The following is a 20,668-nucleotide window of genomic DNA, read 5'->3' as shown; positions in this document are numbered from 1 at the left end:
TCCTCCTAGCCCTAATAGAAGATGGCTTGAGCCCTAATGTGGGAGGGTTTATAGTCCTTCCAAAACTATAACAACTGAATATTCTCATTACTCATTAAGTGTCCAATTCCTCTCTGAATCTTGCTAAGTTCTGGGCCTCAACAAAACCCTGTGGTGATTACCTGCTGTATAAAAGGGCATTTCCTTTATCAGTGTTGAATTTGTTCCCTTTTAAAGTCATTAACTGTCCCCTTGTTCTAGTGTTAGCAAACAGAAAGAACAGACACTCCCAATCTATCACCTCTAGACAATTTGACTGACTTACAGCACCTCTTATCCCTCTCCTCTCTAAGGGAACAATCTCAGTCATTTCAATCTCTCTTCCCAGCCTCAATCATTCACGCTGCTCTTCTCTGAACCTCTAATTCTGCAGTTTCCTTTTTCAGATTGGGTGGCCAGTCCTGCCCACGGGATTCCAGTGACAGCTGCACCATTTGCTATAGAATGGCATCACCATATGCCAGCAATGTGGGCAGGAGGGCTTTACCCACAGGGTGCTTGGGAAGAGGGAGCTAAGTGGCAAATCAATGTCAGAAATAAGTGGGGCACTAGGGATGCATTCAGTATGGAGTGCAGGAGGGAGCTGCGTGCACTTCAGGGGGAGAACAGCAGAGTGCAGTTAGAGCTGGGTCCAAGGGCATGGGGAAACTCAGCAACCAGCACCACTCCCTGCCTCTGAGAGAGCAAGCTGCAAGGGACCATACCCAAGGCACTTTGCCAGGCCCCAAGAAAGGATAAGTCCATGTTTATGCTACAAAATTAAGTCTACTAACTTATGACGGCATGCAGCCGCCGTAGTAATCACATTGCCTGTGCGTGTCTACACTTCGTTCCTTGTGTCAGCAGTGCGCATCCTCACCAGGAGCACTAGTATCAATTGTACTGTCAGCGTGGGGCAGTGTGGGATGGCCCCTGAAAGCCAGTATGAGTTGACATAAGCAACGCAGCATCTACACCAGAGGTCCTCAAACTGTGGGGCATACCCCCCTAGGGAGGCATGGAGGAACATCCAGGGGTTACAGTGGGGCCTGGACCAGCCCCCACGGGGTGGGGGGAAAGGGGAGGGAGCACCACCCAGCCCTTCCCCAGCCCCCAGCTCTGCTCTGGTCCCACCCCCAGCCAGGTTCCCGGCCCCACCCCCAGTCTCAACCACTGGCTGGCTATGTTCCCGACCTGGGGACGAGGCTGGGGGTAGGGCCTGGAGTGGAGCGGCGTCTGGCCAGAGGCTCAGCTGCTGGTCCCCACCGCAGCCTGGCTGTGGCTCCGATCCCACCCCCAGCCTCAGCCCCTGGCCGCAGCCCCACTCCCGGACCCGGACCCAGACCCACCTCCAGCTGCGGCCTCAGCCTTTGTCCCTTTACCTTATCCACATTCCCCCAACTCGAGCCATGGCCCCATTCCCGGCCCCAACAGGGCATGGACAATGGGGGAAGGGAGGAGTGCAACCTTCAAAAGTTTGGGGACCGCTGGTCTACACTGACACTGCATCAACTTACCTCCATCAACTTTGACTCTCTGTCACTCATGGACGTGGAGTTATTAAGTCAGCGCAGCAGGGCCGTTACGTCGGCGGGAGCAAAACTGAAGAGTAGACACTTCCATAACTAGGTCCCTGTAAGCTGCCCGGTGTTGACCTAACTCTGCAGCGTAGACCAGATCTAAAAGTCTATGTACCTCTCCTCCCCACCCCCATTGTCTGGAAAACACAACTAACAACACAAGAAAAGCAGTTCAGTGAACATTGTGCGTACAAACAGAGGGCAGGCAAAAGCAGATGCAGCTCATGTTGGAGCTGTACAAGCTTCCCAACTCAGCCCCATTAGTGCAAGACAATTCTGCATTCCCATCCCTGCACCCACAGCTCAGCCAATGCATCTCTATCTACTCCTGGGGGAATTCTGTGCCAAACTAAAAATTCTGCACCAAAAAATTAAAAATTCTGTGCACAATATTTTTAAATTCTGCAAAATTCTGTATATTTTATTTGTCAAAATAATGCGATATAATCACTCTGGTTTAAATTATTTTGGTAATTTATTTAAACTACAATATAATGGAGAGACAACAGGAGTGGGGAGCAAACCCCCTTGCCTAATAGTAATATAGCTAGGTTTTACCCTTTATTTCGAGTCAACAAATATATGCAGCCATATGCTCCATGTTACATCATAGGCAACTGAAGAGCAAATGAGGGAAGGGGAATCAAACTCACAATTTATATTGGCTACTGACCATCTCCAGAAAGGTCAGTAGCAAACAGTTCCTGGAGCACATTTTGACAGGAAATTTTCTCAGTCCAAAAATTTAGACCAGTTCTAAACACTAAAGCACCATAAGCACTTATAAGGCCATACTGTCTTTTACACCACTCTGGCAATGTAAAAAAGCCTTAAAATTTTTACACCTATTTTATACTTCTGGGGGAATTCACAAAGACAGTGGGAATAAACCACTAAGGAGGCAGGCTGCTACATTCTGCTCTGCCTGAGGGGACAGAGCCTGCCTCCATGCTTACCTCCTCAGAAACACCCCGAAGCCTGGCCCCTCCATGCTGAGCGTGCTGCAATAGCGAGCAAGAGGGACAAAGTGTGTGTGTCTCTCTCACACACACACGCATCCCCCTCCCAGTGGTGATTTACGTCTCTATCGGCTGCTCCGGGTACCCAAACCAACCTGCCTACGCTGCTGGGGAGGGGCACATGACCACTCTTGAAGCTTCCCTTTGCTTCCCCACCAGAAGTAATTTTTTCTGAGGGGAAGCAAAGAAATCTGCGGGGTACATGAATTCTGTGCAAGTGCAGTGACACAGAAATCTCCCAGGAGTATCTATCATGACCTGCAACAGCCAGTCCTGCTCCCAGCTCTGCTGATGGGAGTTCAATGATCCCTCCCACAAGCTCTGCATTTGCATGTTATGAGAAGGAGTAAATAGCACTTCCTTATTTACTTTCTCCCCACCAATCATGATTTTTATAGACTCTAACATATCCCTCCCTTAGTCGTTTCTTTTCCAAGCTGAAAAGTCCCAGACTTCATAATTTCTCCTCATATGGAAGCCGTTCCATACCCCTAATAATTTTTGTTGCCCTTTTCTGAATTTGTCTAACTTCAACTTCTAGCCATTGAATCATGTAGAATCCCTTATTAAACGTTTGTTCCCCATGCAGATACTTATAAACTGTGATCAAATCACCCCTTAACTTTCTCTTTGTTAAGCTAAGTAGATAGAGCTTCTTGAGTTTATCACTGTAAGGCATATTTTCTGATCCTTTAACCATTCTCATGGCTCTCCTCTGAACCCTCTCCAGTTTATCAACATCCTTCTTGAACTGTGGTCACCAGAACTGGACACAGTATTCCAGCAGCGGTCACACCAGTGCCAAATACAGAGGTAAAACTGTCGTATCGGGTCAGATTAATAGTCCAGCTAGCCCAGGACCCTGACAGTGGCCGGTGCCAGATGCTTCAGAAGGAATGAACAGAATAGAGCAAGTTATCGAGTGATCCATCTTTGGTCATCCATTGCCAGCTTCTGGCAGTCAGAAGTTTAGGGACACCCAGAGCATGGGGTTCCTGCCCTGACCATCTTGGCTAATAGCCATTGATGGACCTATCCTCCATGAACTTATTTAATTCTTTTTTTAACCCTGCTATACTTCTGCCCTTCACAACATCCCCTGGCAATGAGTTCCATAGGTTGACTGTCCATTGTGTGAAGAAGTATTGACTTATATTTGTTTTAAGCCTGCTGCCTATTAATTTCATTGGGTGACCCCTGGTTCTTGTGTTATGTGGCGGGGTAAATAACACTTCCCTATTCACTCTCTCCACACCATTCAAAGACATTATAGACCTATATCATATCCCCACTTAGACGTTTCTTTTCCAAGCTGAACCGTCTAAGGCTTTTTAATCTCTGCTCACATGGAAGCTATTCCATGCCCCTAATCATTTCTGCTACCCTTATTTGAACATTTTCCAATTCTACTATATCTTTTTCGAGATAGGGAGACGAGAACTACACACAGTATTCAAGGTGTGGGCATACCATGGATTTATATAATGGCATTATGATATTTCTGTTTTATCTGTCCCTTTCCTAATGGTTCCTAACATTCTGTTTGCTTTTTTGACTGCTGCTACACATTGATCCGATGTTTTCAGAAACTATCCACAATGACTCCAAGATCTCTTTCTTGAGCAGTAACAGATAATTTAGACTCCATCATTATATATGTATAGTTGGGATTATGTTTTCCAATGTGCATTACTTTGCACTTATCAACACTGAATTTAATCTGCCATTGTGTTGCCAGGCACCAAGTTTAGTGAGATACCTTCGTAACACTTCGCAGTCTGCTTTAGACCTATCTCGAGTAAATCTGTATTGTCTGCAAACTTTGCCACCTCACTGTTTCCCCCCTTTTCCAGATCATCTAGTGCTAGTGACTTATTACTGTTTAATTTACCAACTTGTTCCAAACCCTCCTTAACTGACACCCCACTCTCTGACAGTTTCTCAGGGTATGTCTAAACAGGCAAGTTTCTGTGCAACAATTTATACCACTTTTATTAAAACACTGGCATTAAACCAGAGGTGGGCAAACTACGGCCCGTGGGACCGTCCTGCCTGGCCCCTGAGCTCCTGGCCCGGGAGGCTCGCCCCCAGCCCCTCTCCTCCTGTTCCCCCTCCCCCGCAGCCATGCCACCACGTGGGCAGTGGGGTTGCAAGCTCCTGCCGCTCTGAGCAGCATGGTGAGGGGGTGGCAGCGGCACGCACAGCAGTGGCAGGTTGGGTAGGGGGACACAGGGGGCAGTCAGGGGACGGGGGCAGTTAGGGGCAGGGGAATCCTGGGGGGCAGTCAGGGGACAAGGAGCGGTTGGATGTGGCGGAGGTTCTGGGGCGGTCAGGGGTCGGGGAACAGTGGGGGTTGGACAGGCGTGGGAGTCCCTGGGGGCCTGTCAGGGGGCAGGGGTGTGGATAGGTTGGGGCAGTCAGGGGACAGGGAGCGGGAGGTTGGATAGGGGGTGGGATCCCAGCAGGGGCGGTTTGGGGCAGGGGGTCCCAGAAGGGGGCAGTCAAGGGACAAGGAGCAGGTGGTGGTTGGATGGGTTGGAGGTTCTGAGGGGGGACAGTCAGGAGTCGGGAAGTGTAGATAGGGGGACAGGGCCAGGCGTTTGGGGGGCACAGCCTTCCCTACCTGGCCCTCCATATAGTTTTGCACCCGGATGTGGCCCTCGGGCCAAAAAGTTTGCCCACCCCTGAATTAAACAGTTGTTGCATAACCACACTGTGCTCCTTGTGACAGTGGAGGGCATCCACATTAGCAGCTCTTGCAATGGCAAAGAGAGCAGTTAATTGTGGTAACTATCCCACTATGCAACTGGCTGCAGAATGCTTTTGGGAAGGGTTTGCAATGCCTCGTGGGGCAGGCACAGCATCACATGATGCAGGTTTCCCAATCCCCCTGTTCCATGGGCATCCTATTAGATTGCCAGCTGCTTTTCAACTGAAGTGAGGGTGGGGGGGAGTGTGACAGGGAGAGTGTGTGTGTATGGAGTGGGGGAGGAGAGAGAGTGTGTTTTGGGGAACAGAGAGTGAGCGCACTGGATCCTCTGCGCTGTAAGGCTTATGACTCTGGAGATTTTTTTTGCAATGCTGCAACTGAGGAATTTCTGTGCACAAAGTGGCTTGGCAGTGTGTACACCTCGGGAGTTACACCACAGAAAGCTGCTTTACTGCGCAGAAACTTGCCAGTGTAGACAAGGCCTCAGATTTGTCATCTAAAAAGAATGGCTCAAGTGTGGGCGTCTCCCTCTCATCCTCATCAGTGAAGACCAAAGCGTTCATTTAGCGTTTCTGCAATGGTCTTGTCTTACTTGAGTGCTCCGTGAGCACCTTGATCATCCAGTTTCCCCACTGATTGGTTGGCTTTCATCCAGCATCTGATATTTGGCATGCCTAACTATACTTTTACATTTGACTTCCCAGACTTGAAGCTCCTTTCTATCTTCCTCAGTAGGATATAACTTCCAATTTTTAAAGGATGCCTTTTTTCCTCTCTAACCTTTTCTTTTACTCTGGTGTTTAGCTATGGTGGCATTCTTTTGGTTCTCTTCCCTTTTTTGGGGTGGGGGAGGGGCATACAGTAATTGAGCCTCTATTAAGATGTTTCTAAATAAATGCCTGCAAGCTGCATGGAAACTCACTCTTGTGACTGTTCTTTTAATTTCTGTTTAACTAACTTCCTCATTTTTCTGTAGTTTCCCTTTTTGATGTTCAATGTTACTGGGGTGGGTTTCTTTGGTATTTTCCCCCCTTACAAGGATGTTAAATTTAATTACATGGTTACTATTACCGAACAGTTCAGCCATATTCACCTCTTGGACCAGATCCTGTGTGCCACTTAGGACTAAAACAAGAATTGCCTCTCCCCTTGTTCGTTCCAGGACCAGCTGCTTGAAGAAGCAGACATTAACAGTGTTCAGAAATTTTATCTCTGCATCATGTCCTAAGGTGACATATACCTACTCAATATGGTGATAGTTGAAATCCCCTATTATTATTGGGTTTTCTGTTTTTGTAACCTTTCTAATCTCCCTGAGCATTTCTCTATCACCGTCACCATCCTGGTCAGGTGGTCAGTAGTATATGCCTACTGCTATACTCATTACTCAAGCATGGAATTTCTATCCATAGAGATTCTATGGTACAGTTTGATTCATTTAAGATTTTTACTAATTTTACTCTATGATTTCTTTCACTCATCTGCAGCATGACCTACCCTGGCATTCCTGTATATTTTGTACCCAGTATTACCATGTCCCATTGATTATCATCATTCCACCAAGTTTCTGTGATGCCTATTATATCAATATCCTCATTTAATACCGGGTAATCACGTTCACCCATCTTTGTATTTAGACTTCTAACCTTTCTATTCTAACTGAGATTCCCCTGTTTATGCATCCCATTATTGCATTACCCCTTTTGGCCATAGCATTGCATGGGGAGCTCATGTTCAGTGGATTATCCACCATGACTCCCAATTCTTTTTCACACTCACTGCTTCCTAGGATACAGTCTCTCCATCCTGTAAGTATGGCCTACATTCTTTGTTCCTAGCCGTAGACATTTACATTTAGCCATTCTAAAATGCATTTTGTTTGCTTGTGCCCAGTTTACCAAGAGAACCAGATTGCTCTACATCAGTGACCTGTCCTCCGCATTATTTACCACTCCCCCAATTTTTGTGGAATCTGCAAACTCTACCAGCAATTTTACGTCTTCTTTCAGGTCATTAATAAAAATGTAAATGGCATAGGGCCAAGAACTGAGTTTTGTAGAACCGCACTCCCTTGATGATGAGTCCCATTTACAATTACATTCTAAGACCTATCAGGTAGCTACCTTTTAAGCCATGTGTGTGCCATGTTAATTTTATAGTTTTAATTTTGTAGTTTTTTAATCATGTCATGCAGTAACAAGTGAAATGCCTTACAGAAATCTATTTCATCAACATTATCATCTTTATCAATCAAACTTGTATTCTCATAAAAAAAGATATCGAGTTTGATAGGATCTATTTTCCAAAAATTCATGTTATTTGCCATTAATTATATTATGCTCCTTTAATTCTGGAGTAATGGTACTGCAGAGGGTTAGAATGGCAGGTATTATACAATGTGGTCTCTGGAAGCCCACTATCTTCTCACTGCAGTACTGGTCACGACAACATTTGCTGGAATGCTGCTCAATAATAATCATACCATTCATTGGCAGAGACAGAAATCTATTAAGTCATCCACTTCAACCATACCAAACCTTTTAAGACACTCTACGCTACCAGACTAAGACCTCAGCTGTGCCAGCCAGTGCCCAGCGCCTGCCATTCAATGGTGCATTGGGCCCAAACTTGCAGCTGCCAAAGTGCCACTGTGGGTTAGAGTTCACACAGTTGGATGGGAGGTGAAGGGCAGCAGTGCAGTAAGATCTAGCTCAGAGGCTGATCAAGCTCAGCAGAAGCCAAGACTAAAGCAGCAGCCCCAACAGCCTGAATCCACAGTGCTGGGAAGCCCAGCTAGACCCCACTGGTTGCCCATACACTTGTGGGCCCAACCACACTGAATCATCTGCCTTTGGTGAAGTCTTGCAAAGTTACAGTATTGAGAGTTTACAGCTTTCCAGCTACAGCAACACTTCTCATGGAAACAGATAGGCCCTCTGCAAACCCAAAGGCAAGGGGTATGATGTCTTCAAAGGAGGCGTGGGGAACACTGCCCCTGGGGACAGGTGATGCTTGTGACAGACTAGGGCCATCAGCCTACAGGTGGCATCTCTCTCTCTCTCCTGTTGAGACTATTCCACTGTGTATAAATACACAGTGTAGTGAGGCGGTGTGGCTCCCCACTGCCCCAGAGTGGGACGAGCACTTCCGGCCACCAGAGTGGGTGGAGCTAGGGAGCTCTGAGCCCGCCCCTCCGAGGGTCAGGCAGCGCCCAGGAAGTATAAAGGCTCGACCTCAGAACTCACTGGGAAGACAGTTACCGGGGAGGCCAGATGCCTCCGACCTGCCCCACGCCCGCTATCCAGAGGAGTTGCCGGGCCTGCCCCACGCCCGCTATCCAGAGGAACCCATGGTGCTGGACCCCCCGGAGGACACCACCGTGACCCAGGTACCACAAGATGGGGAGTGTGGAAGTAGCCTGGGGGCAGCCAACCTTAGTCTGGCTGCAGCACTGCCCAAGCCCATGTTAGTGTGTTGCGGCCAGGATCCCCACTGCACAGCAGCGGGTCTTCTGCTGCTGATAGGGCCCCGGGCTGGGACGCAGTGGAGTGGGAGGGCTGGCGTCCTCCCGCCACCCAACTCGCTGGTGGCAGTCTCCCCCTCTCCCAGGCCCTTTGGAGACTTGGGCCTACTATTGGTACTGCTATTGCTCAGCCCCTGACCAAGGGCCTAGATTCATTGCTACTGCTACTGCTCAGCCCCTGCCTGACAGCCTGAGCGCCTGACTCCTTGTTGCCCCGCCCTGACCAAGGGCCTGGGCTTATTGATACTATTTGTACTATTACGGCTCAGCCCTGCCTGAGGACCTGACTAACTGTTGCCCCGCCCTGACCTAGGTCTGACTGTGCTTATTGCAGTTGCTGCAAGGGCCACCAACGGAGACTCCCATGGCCAGACTAATTCCCCCAAGACATCAACAGTGTGTTGTGAGGTGGTGTGGCTCCCCGCCACCCCGGAGAAGGACGAGCCCCGGCTAACCTCTTTACACACAGACAATCACTGGGCCAGAGAGAGCGAGCAAGAATGACTCTATAGTCTGGTGGTTAGGGTTTACATCTGGGAGGTGAGACACCCAAGTTCATATCTTTGTTTCAATGACTATTTATACACAGTGGAACAGTTTCCACAGGAGAGATTGAGCCCTATATCAGAACATCCCACAACTCTGTGGTTAGGGCACTCTCCTGCAGCGTGGAAGATCCAAATTCACATCCCTGCTCCGCATCGGGCAGAGGGAGGAATTGAACTTGGGTCTCCCATACCTCGGGCCAGTCCCCTAATGACTGGGCTGCAGCTTATAAGGGAGACACTGCCACCATCTCCACACAAAAAATGCTTTTGGCCAAAACTATTTGGTGGACGTGTGTCTCATTCACAGTTTGTTTGCTGAAAATGCATTACACAGATTTTAAATGCACAAAAAGCATACACAAGTGCAAAACACAGAGGGAAGAACTCACCCTTCAAAAAATCAGGAGTTGCAGCTTAGCCAAATTCCCCTCTGGGCTGATAAAAGCCCAAAAGGAATTTTAACGGGGGAGGTGATTTAAATCAATGTCCATGGGTGCCAGGTTATACATACATGGTGATGTCCATACTGGTGCACTCAGGTCCTTTTCCCTTGGACGCCTGCAGGAGCCAGCGCAGCAGAACCGTGTCCTCCGGCACTTGGAAGCGGAACAGCTTGGCGTTCTCATACCAGCTGTAGAAGGACAGCTTCTGGGCACTCTGAGAGAAATACTCAGAGATGTACAGGAGGTCTGGAAGGGAGAGAGCAGAGCACAAGTTAGGGACCCTTTATGCAGGTCCTATCCACAAGGATGTGTGGGTGTTCTAGTGTCACTGGAAAGAACCCTGTTACTTCACCGACTTCTTACACAGGACCCTGTGCTCTCACCTTCTGCCACAATCCAGTCAGTCACCTACGTGCCACCTTAGCCCTGCTCCTGAGAGAGGGACAGTCAATACCATCAGCATTAAGCAGACACATGCCAATCTCACTACTCCCGTCACACTGCAAGATCACACTTGCATGCAGGCCAAGCCTTCAGTAGACAGGATATGCCAGAGGAGGAGGAAAGGGCATCCTAAGCTCTGCTTAGCTGGATAGACACATTACGTCCCATGCAGTCTAGTTACCAGATAACATGGGGGTCAAGGTAGAAGGGAGGGGACCAAGGACAGAGACAACCCAGAGCGACCCTCAGGAGGGGAAGGGGAGAAGCCAGTCAGGGAGATGCTAATGGCACAGTCAGACATAATGGAGGCAGTAAAGCCACTAAGCAAACAGCCAAAAAAGCCCAACAGCAGGTGGATGGAGTGAATAACTGGGCCAAAATGAGCTGGCTGGACCCAGGAGGATGAGGCTCACACGGAGGCCTTGGACTTGGCATGCAGTGGCTTTGGAGCGTGGATAGAACTTTGCATCTCAGTGACTGGCTATACCATCACTAAGAAAAGAACCATGTCTTACTCCCCTTGTTTGCACTGTCTGTCACTCCCATCCCTTGGCTGGTTGCGAGGGTATCAGTGTTTTGTAGCACACTTTCACAATTTATTTTCAATTTAAGACCACATTTAGAATGACAAAAGCTTATACAATCCTCAGGCCCTGACCTCTCTCTTTCAAATGCACCTTCCAATGCCTGGCTTTGCTTCCTAGCCCTGAAAGGCCAACAAGACATGGTGAGACACAAGGTGGCTCATGGTAACTCAGGGAGTGCACCAGCACACAGAGCTAGGCACTGAGTGTCCGTACCCAAGGACTCCTGGGGCAGCAGGGCTCTGAACAGTCTACTGGCCTGAATATTACACTAGGGAGGTTCAACAGAGTAGTCACGCTGCCCAAGACAGACATGGAGATCAAACTCAAGTTTCTCTTGCCCAGTAACTAGGGGACACAGCTCCCAGGTGTGGGGTAAAAAGTTCAGCCCTAACCAAAATTTATAGGATGCAGCAGCCAGGAGGCTATTGTGGATACAGAGCACTTACGGTACCGCTATACTGCTGTAAGAGACCAGCAGGATGGCTGCAGCTGGCTTGGCTCAGCTGGCTTGGGCTGTGGGTCTATAAAACTGCTGTGTAGACATATGGGCTTGCGCTGGAGCCCAGACTCTGAGACCCTGCCAGGAGGGTAGATCTCATAACCCAGGCTCCAACCCACACCTGAATGTCTACGCTGTGATTTTATAGCCCTGCGAGCTGAGTCACCTGACCTGGGCTCTGAGACTGGATGCCAAGGGTTTTCTCATTGCAGTCTAGACATACCCTAAATGACTGGCGCTGGGAAGAGAGCATGGCGGCAGAGAATTAGCAGACAGCGCTCCGGTTTCTGCCGATGTGCATTGGAACAAGTGACCTGGGCCATTCTATGCCTGCAGGGAACACAGGCTTCCTAACATTCAACAATGTTCTGGGGAGAAGGCACCTCTTCACATTCTTCCCAAATTCCATTACTACTTCTTTCTACCCACAATTTCCTTGGCACCAGGAGAAGATGACTCCTTTGAGACCATTTTTACTTCTATTGAGAAAGAAGCAGAGCAGTGGGTGCTGTTAAGTAATTCAAAAGGCTCTGGAAGCTTCATAAAGGGCCTGCTTAGAGCAGAACATACACTGGGCTAGGGAAGCCTATTGAGAAAGTAGGGGAGCCTATTGCCAACAGGAAACGTGACTGATACCTCAAAGCAGGAACTGGCCTGGCCTGCACTCAAGGCACTGCAATTCGACAGGGTAATCATGGATTTAATTTCTTGGCACACAGGCCCAGTTTTTCACTCAGCCACTTAGGCTTTCAGGTTCCTACTACAGACAGAGCTCCCTGGTCTGCAGAAAAACAGCTTGAGAGGGTAAATTAAAGAGAGGGGACCTGCTCTCACTCGACTCAATGGGGTGATAACTCTTGAGCCCAAGGAGAACCATTCCAATAACATCCTTTAATATTTCACACCCAGTTAATGCTTTTATCCAGGGGGATCAGGTGTACGGTACAGTTGGTAGTGGTACTGTTGGACCCTGGGGGCACTGTGTTCATGTGGGGTGGATAGTAAATCTATAAACTTCTATTTCTGGCTCTGCTATTGACCTGCAGGGTGACCATGTGCTAGTCACTGCGCCTCTCTATGCCCAGTTTCCCCATCTGTACAATGGGATCATGATGCTTACTTTCCTTGTAAAGCACTTTCAGATGATGAATGCTATACCAGAGCTAGGTAATATTATATTTGCTGTCTCTGGGTTATTTGATTTGTTCTGGGGAACTGAGGGGGTGGGGGGTGTCTCTTTATTTATCATGTTGATTTAAGATTGCCAAGGGCACGCATGGGACAGGCACTTTTGGAATTTACAAACACACAAGAAAGTCAATAGCTATTGGAGAGCATCAGCAGCTCTTCCACTTCTCCCCACCCCTGCTTTGACCCCAGCCAATAGATCTCAAAGTTGCTGGGAGCATCATCACAGAGCAGCCTTGGGTGAAGTAGGGGGTCAGGATGACTCAGACTTGGAAAAATAAACTAGGCTGTGAGTTCTTGTCCTTTCTCCCTTCCTGGGACTGCTCCACCTGCCCTACTGTCATGCTGCTCCCCCTCTTCCCAGGAACTCTACTGGGGGCTTTTGAGATTAGCTAGTAGCTCACTGAACACTTTATAAATGAAACAAACACTTAAAGCAGCCACTGCCTGTAAGCACCAGGGGATCTGGTTGGGGGAAGAACAGGTAGACAGGCATATGGGGAGATGGAAGAGCCACACAGGTGTCTGTACCAGTTTAAATGACCTTGAAAAATACTTCAGCTAAACATGCACAAATTGTGTGTAGACAAGGCCTTTGCCATTTCTTGGATCATCTCCATCCTCCCCTAAGGATAGCTAAAGGCACTGAAATAATTCCTTAGCCTCCTTGGGGTGATTTGGCTTTGAACAGGTTAATGCTAGAGATCTACTGGATATGTGCTAAGCACAGCTGTTAGTGCAGGGGGACTGAGCAGAGCCAGACAGCAGCTGGGAGCAGAGCCAGTGGGTGCAGGCCAGCACCATAAAATCATAGACGATTAAGGTTGGACCTCAGAAGGTCATCTAGTTGCTCAAAGCAGGACCAACCCCAACTAAATCATCCAGTGTTTGGATCTGACAGAACATGAGGAGGGAACAGCCTTTCTGCAGTTTTAAGGTCAGTTTCTGACCCTGATGTGACAGGCTCTGCTCCCAGCTTCTGTGTGGAGCAATGTCAATCAATCTACACCTGGCTTATTCTGTCAGCTTCATTTAGCAAACTGATACAAACCCCAGCCAGTGAACCAATTTTCAATACAATTGTAGAAATCCAGTGTAACCTGTGTGTGGACAAACATGACGAGATGGCTTCCCTTTCATATGACCTTTTAGACAAGCATTCAAAGAACCCAGCTTTCTGTGCTGGATGTTGTACAAACACAGTAAGGGACAACCCCTGCCCCCAAAGAACTCACAGTCTAGGTCGGTCATGAGACACATGGGGATGAAATCAGGTCTGGGAAAGGACAGAATTACCATAGTAGGAGTTTCTTCTCATGTAGTCTAGCTACATGCACAGAGCAGCTCAGCATCTGCTAGCTACATCCAGAGGACAGGTCAGGCCAGTGGGATTTAAAGGGAGATGCAGAGAAAACAGATGAATTGAGACAAACCATTGTGAGCAGAACTACATTGTACACAGTGAAGCTGTTGCAAAGAACAACAAATTCCCAGGCAGGTGAAAGGCAATGCCCTTCCCCCTACCCATGAGTGAGTGAGGGGATATTGCCAGCGGCAGCTCCCCCCACCAGTTACAGCTCATCAGCAATTAGTGAGTTGGTGTTCACTTGGCTCAGGTATGGTGCAGCTGTATGATTAGAACCCTGCGTGGATATAAAATTTGTATCTGCATCTGATCTGTGATCCACAAACATGGTCCACAGATGTAAAGCGAGTATCTGCAGATTTGCAGGGCTCTAAGTATGATGAGTTGTCTCGCTATTTAAAATAAGGGAAACCCCACTTTCTTTGCTCATGCCTTCAGTGGGGCTGGCTTCCTCATGACATCATCCCTGGGAATGGTACATCCCTGCTGGGAAAGTTTGTTCATTTGGCCCTTAGAAATTCCCCTTAGGCTCTAAGATCAAAGCCTGATTTCGAACTGTGTGTTGGAGGTCTCAGTCACGGGCTCTGTCTACCCCCCACCACCAGAAGTGCACTGTGCCAGGGGAGGGAGGGTGGCAGCATTAGGGTGAGGTTGGTTAACCCACCAAACAGCATGCCAGATGAGGGCTAGAGTACAGATGTACCAAGAGCTGGCTCCCAGCGATCATCAGCAACTTGAACAAACACTGCAAACAATGAGGGAGTAGCCAGGGAAACCCGAAAAATAATACTGTCAAAAGGGTTAACCAAGGCCAAACATAAACCTTAAAGAAGCAGCTTCCTTAAAACAGCCTGTGCCAGCAATGACTGCAAAAACCCTGTTGCACTCAAGGCAGTCAGCCCACACTGGGCTCTCCAGGGCAGCGGAGACTCTGTACCTGGCCATGGGAGTTGTTAGAGTCACAGAGAGAGCACAAAGGCTAGATCAACTACCATACAAACTCCACTAGGTAACCAGTGGCAGCTCAATGCAGAACACAGCAGACAGCTAATGCTCCATTAAAAACAATGTTGGGTGGGTCTGAAGAGAGGGTTCAAACCATGGGTCAATTATCTCCTTACTTCCAAATGCTGAGTAGTGGGGTCCCAAAAAAATCTTGGGGCATGGACTGTGTCTTTGTTCTGTGTACAGTGCCTATAGCACAATGGGGCCCTTGTCTTAGACCACAATACAAATAAATCTAGTTATGAACACCTTGACCCCAAATTACTTACATGGACACTGTCAACTTAAAACATCACACTTCCTGTTTTTTTAGTGGGTTACGAACAGCTCGCTAGGGCACAGTCTGGGCCGTCCTGTGGTCAGCATTACATTCTGGGCACCACTATAACACAGAGTAAGCATTCAGTTTGTTTCCTTTGTACATGTGCCTATCACCAGTGCTATTGGCTCCCTTGTAAACACACATTCCTCATTTTTGTGGGTCCTTCTCATTTTGTAAGATAAGAAAACATGATTGAAAATCAGTCCTTGGCAGGAGCAGTATCTGGAACAAGCATGATTAAGTCATGGTTTGACTGACTAGATTTCAAGCTGATGGTGTTTTGTACACTTAAAATTGAAGATTCACTTTACATGGAAAGAAGCTGAACCACCTCACAGAGAAAAAACAAAGGAGACTCCATGAGCTGACACCATTACTGGATTTCTCTACACTAGGGTAAATACCACAACTCTTAAAGCATAGGCAATCCCACTGACAGCATCTCTCATGGACAAGCCCAAGCACAAATTCAAACCAGACAGGTAGTCACACACATCAGAACAATTCCTTTCCCCCCATGTCCAAGATTGGAAGGAAATGGTCCTGTTTCAATGAACCTCTCTGGACATGGCCATGTTATAACCTGCCGCCCTCTGCATCCTGACCCAGGGCAGAGTCACTGCTGTCTGGACACTGTTGAGGGCAAGGGACCTTCACGCAATGTGAAAATTAGAACAATGTGGATGGCAGGGACAAGGGGCATTAACATGATCAGGCATGAACTATGCAACAACCTGCAGCAGACAATGACAAGAGCAAAAACCAGAAGACCCAGTTCTGCCCTGTTTATCACCAGTCCTGTTCACTCCAAGGACAAAGTGCTACAGAGGGAGTGGCTAGAACAACTGTCAATAGGGGCTAGGCTCTGTAGTCAAAGAAACCTTTGTAACCTTTTGTCCTTGAGAATCATAAGGAGTCAGGTCAGTCCTGCCACTTTCAAACTTAGTTTCTAATTATGTTTATTTTACTCTGTTTTGAGCTGCCTTTATTACAAGCAATGGCATAGTGCCGTTTGCTTTCCATTACTCTGTAATGGATTCAGAGACTACCCCATTTGCCCTTTCAGCTGGGACTTACAGCTCTGCAGGAGTTAAAAACACAAATATTTGAACAATGAGCCATGCTAAGGGATGGCAGCCACAAGATAAGTGTGGGTTGATTACTCCAGCAAATGCCATGCTGGGAGGGTTGGCAGCACTAGGACAGAACTTTCACAGCATCACTGACATGCTTCCCTAACTGATGAAGTTGAGCTGGAGAATGGCCTCTGGCAGTAGGGAAGGCATGCATGATCCAACTCAGCATGGGTGGGGAAGGATCTTGCACTGAAACCTGGCCTCTAGGAAAGGAAGTATGTGGTCTCAGCAGGATGCATGCTCCTCCCAAACAGCACCAGAATGCATTCCCAGGATGCAGGCCAGCTAAGCAGTCAGCTGAGGAGTGTGATAGCCCACCTGGAGGGGACTTCCAAGTAGAACATGAGTGAGGAAGCACCTCAGATGTGGCCTGGGAACAACTCACCACGATCTTTTGGATAATCCTCTTCTGAGGCTTCTCAGACAAGCCAGTTTGTAGCCAGGATAGGGCAACAAAGACAATTTTGAAAAGTTTTCAAAATGGCATTCCACATTTTTAGAACAGCTTGTCCACCTAACTAGGAGTGTGTGGAAAGTCTCTCAAGTGATCTTGGTGCAAAGGGGACTTGCCTTTTTAGACACATCCAGCTCCCTGACCCTCAGCGTGGGTCATCTTCCCCACTGCTTAAATGCCCCTTACGCAGGCTGAGCAAAAATAGTCCTAAACTCTTGTTAATTCCATTTCACTAATGAACTCACATATAGAACCAGCGATCAGTGAGGAAGTCAAAAGCCAGGTCTGTTGTGCCAGTCCTCTGTTGTTCCACTTCCACCCCTTGCAAACAGCACAAGGCACCAGAGTATGACTCACTGACCATGGAATTTGACTATACTAAACAGAGTCTCAACTGATAGAGCATATGGATCGAATGCTCTTGACTTTAACCCACCTTGTGTTCCAAATATCCTGGGGCCAACATGCCTACAACCAACACTGCAAACAACTTTCCTAGATAGCCATTTCCCACTGATTCTGAAAACTCTGCCTGGTGCCTAGACATATAGGGAGGAGGCAGTGCTGAGGATCAGAATGAAATCTTACACACACACACAGACAGAATTCTGCAGCTTTGAAATTATGCTACATATAAACATTTAGAGAGCTTCTGGCAGTGCTAATTAAAATTGATTATAGATTGACTACTCCACACCTGAACATAGCCATTATATGAACAACATACCCTCATATCTCAATGTCTGTACTTTGACCCATCAACCTTTCAACCCCAATAGGGGATATTGCAGATTATGTATTCCCTATGCCACCCAATCTTAAACCGAATTTCGCACCCCTTGATAATCTGTACATTATTCCCTGATAACCAAAACCTCCTATACTTAAACTCTGTACCGTTCACTTTTTTAAAAATCTTAATAAAATTTTTAAATCTGAATGACCTTCCTAGGCAGTACATTCAGTCTAACATATTTAATGCAGGCAGCAGAATTTGCCAGGTGAAGAATTTGCCAGCACATGCAAGAGCTGGAAAGAGATCATGATTTGATGTGTCCATAGATGCAACTGCTAAATAAATCTGTTAGTCTCTAAGGTGCCACAAGTACTCCTGTTCTTCTTGCGGATACAGACTAACACGGCTGCTACTCTGAAACCTGCTAAATGAGAATGAGCCAGGCTGCACAAGCCAATCACCATCACCAAATTCCACCAATGCTCAGAGCATTGGTACAGAAATGTCTAGCTGTGATAATTCCACAGGGCCAGGAGTTTAGAAATTTCACCCTCTTCCAGGAAGGGTGACACACAGCATATGGGACCCTAAGTCAGAAGAAAGCCACATACACAAGGACCAAGAGCTCAGCCGAAGCAGCGTACTCAGCTCCTCGCGTGCAGCTCTCCAGTAATGACGTGAATAATGGCCACAGTTTAACGGGCTGAAATTAGGAGCCACCTCCAACACTCAATTTCTATAGGGTCAGCCAGCTGGAGCACGGAGAGACAGAAGGAAAGAGAACGGACACTGCGCAAACTGCTAAGTCCCCTCAGCCAGCTCAGAACAGAGCAGTGGCCCCTGGATTCCCACTGCACAGCTGGTCAACAAGCTCTAGACAGACCGCCAGCTGCCCTGTTTCCAAGCTTAGGCTGCCCTAGCGGCTGATGAGGCCGGGAAGCAACATGAGAGAGGCTGACTCCCCTCCTCCAGCCAAGGGAGTATTCAAGCTATTTCCATTGCCCCCCTCTCAAACCCCGGCATTAGTTTGGTGCCCTCAGCACCGCTCCTGCACAGCCTGGCCCGCTTCCTGCATCCCCCGCCTCCGCTGTCCTTCGGGAAGCAGGGAAAGCGACAAGGGGCCGCGGTGGCCGGGCCAGGCTCCGGGACGCTCCCGCTCTCCATACCGGCGGGCCTAGCGCACCGGCTCCCCCCACCCAGGACTGGGGCTGCCCTCGTAGTTGCCAAGCACCCGGCCCCCTAAGCGCGGCACCGCACCGAGTTCCCAGGACAGGTCTCTGGAGTCGGGAGGGGCCCGCGGGAGCTCCCCGGTGCCCAGCGCCCGTTCAGGACGGCTACCCGGGCTGTGCCCGTCCCTGCTGTGCGTCTGTGCCCGGGGGGCGCAGAGCCGGGCGGCGCAGCAGGGGGCGCCGGGCTCTGCCCCACAAGGCGAGACCCTGCTGGGCGGGGGTCTCAGTTCCGCCCCGCTCACTCACCGCCGGGGCCGCCGGGCCGGCTGCTGCCGGCGGCGGGAAGCGAGAGAAGCTGCAGCAGCTGCAGGAGGAGGAGCCCGAGCGCTAGGCCCGCTGCCCGCACCATGGCACCGGCTGCGCTATCCCGGCATCGCCGCCCGGGGCCGCGGACTCCTTCCGCCGCGGGCCCCCATCGCCGCCCTTGCGGCTCCCTGGCTGCTGAGTCCCGCCCCGCCGGCTTCCGCGGCCAGGCCCGGCCCCGCCCGAGGGGAGGGCCCAGCCTCAGGCTGGCCGGGGTGGGGAGCTTCCTCTATCCCGTGCGAGGGGGACGGGAACGACACCCCACCACACACACACAGGCACCCTGACCTCGGAGTGACCCCTCACGCCATAGAGCTCTTAGTGACCCCCCCAGGCACCTCCCACTCTGGAGTGCCCCCCTCAGAGACTCCCCTAGCCCCAAGAGAGTTCCCTGTACACCGCGCCTCTGGAGACCTCCCCAGAATGACCCCTCACCCCGCAGTGACCCATCCCCCCGACAGTTCTCTAGGGTGCACCCCATAACCCTGAAAAGGCCCCTGGAGCTGGGGGCAGGACTCTGGTGATTACTGCTGGAGCTGTATGCCGATGTAAAACAGGTAGAGCAATTTTGTAGCGTAGACATGCCTCTCATCCAGAATTCAAAAAAAAAAAAAAAAAAAAGGAGTACTTGTGGCACCTTAGAGACTAGCTCACGAAAGCTTATGCTCAAATAAATTGGTTAGTCGCTAAGGTGCCACAAGTACTCCTTTTCTTTTTGCGAATACAGACTAACACGGCTGTTATTCTGAAACCATTCAGAATTCAAGTGGCTTTAATCTGATTTATTTTAATTCGCAGTGAAACGGATAGGCTGCTTTAATTCTGATTGAGAATGTCCACACAGAGGGTTATTGCAGTTTAATCCAATTTAAATTCACACCTTTAATTAATTCAAAGGTTAATTTTCTAGCGTGTCCTTGTGTAGACAAGCCCTTAAAATATAGGAGTACTCGTGGCACCTTAGAGACTAACAAATTTTTTAGAGCATAAGCTTTCATGGGCTACAACCTACTTCATCTGATGCATAGAATGGAACATATAGTAAGAAGATACATACACATACACACACATGCAGATAAATTGGAAGTTACCATATGAACTGTGAGAGGCTAATTAGTTAAGATGAGCTATTATCAGCAGGAGAAAAAAAAATTTTTGTAGTGATCATCAAGATGGCCCATTTAGACAGTTGAGGAGAAGGTGTGAGGATACTTAGCTTAAGAAAATAGATTCAATATGTGTAATGACCCAGCCACTCCCAGTTGCTATTCAAACCCAAGTTAATGGTATCTAGTTTGCATATTAATTCAAGCTCATATCAATACCCACCTGCTGAAGAAAAGAAACAGATTGACAGAGCCGGAAGAGTACCCAGAAGTTACCTACTACAGTACAGGCCCAAGAAAATATCAGAACGCCACTATCCATCACCTTCAGCCCCCAACTAAAATCTCTCCAACGCATCATCAAGGATCTACAACCTATCCTGAAGGACGACCCATCACTGTCACAGATCTTGGGAGACAGGCCAGTCCTTGCTTACAGACAGCCCCCCCAA

At 48.7% G+C, this 20,668-nt stretch overlaps 1 protein-coding gene across 3 annotated transcripts in view; it reads right to left on the bottom strand.

The window, feature by feature from the left end:
• The window catches only part of PGAP6 (post-GPI attachment to proteins 6), an 86,146-nt gene that overhangs the window by 26,047 nt on the left and 39,431 nt on the right, over nucleotides 1-20,668 (bottom strand). For 2 of the 3 annotated variants that reach the window (XM_077827453.1, XM_077827452.1), the window contains one exon: nucleotides 9,910-10,087. In XM_077827453.1, coding sequence (XP_077683579.1) covers nucleotides 9,910-9,923 — 14 coding nt within the window. In that variant the 5' untranslated portion in view covers nucleotides 9,924-10,087. Of the gene's footprint in view, nucleotides 1-9,909; nucleotides 10,088-19,053; nucleotides 19,237-20,668 lie in introns of those variants that run through there. The other variant, XM_077827451.1, reaches the window with a different exon arrangement.

Source organism: Eretmochelys imbricata, chromosome 10, assembly GCF_965152235.1.
Source record: "Eretmochelys imbricata isolate rEreImb1 chromosome 10, rEreImb1.hap1, whole genome shotgun sequence".
Classification (NCBI taxonomy): Eukaryota; Metazoa; Chordata; order Testudines; family Cheloniidae; genus Eretmochelys; species Eretmochelys imbricata.
The sequence above is the reverse complement of the archived record's forward strand: the minus strand, read 5'-3'. Positions and strand labels throughout refer to the sequence as shown.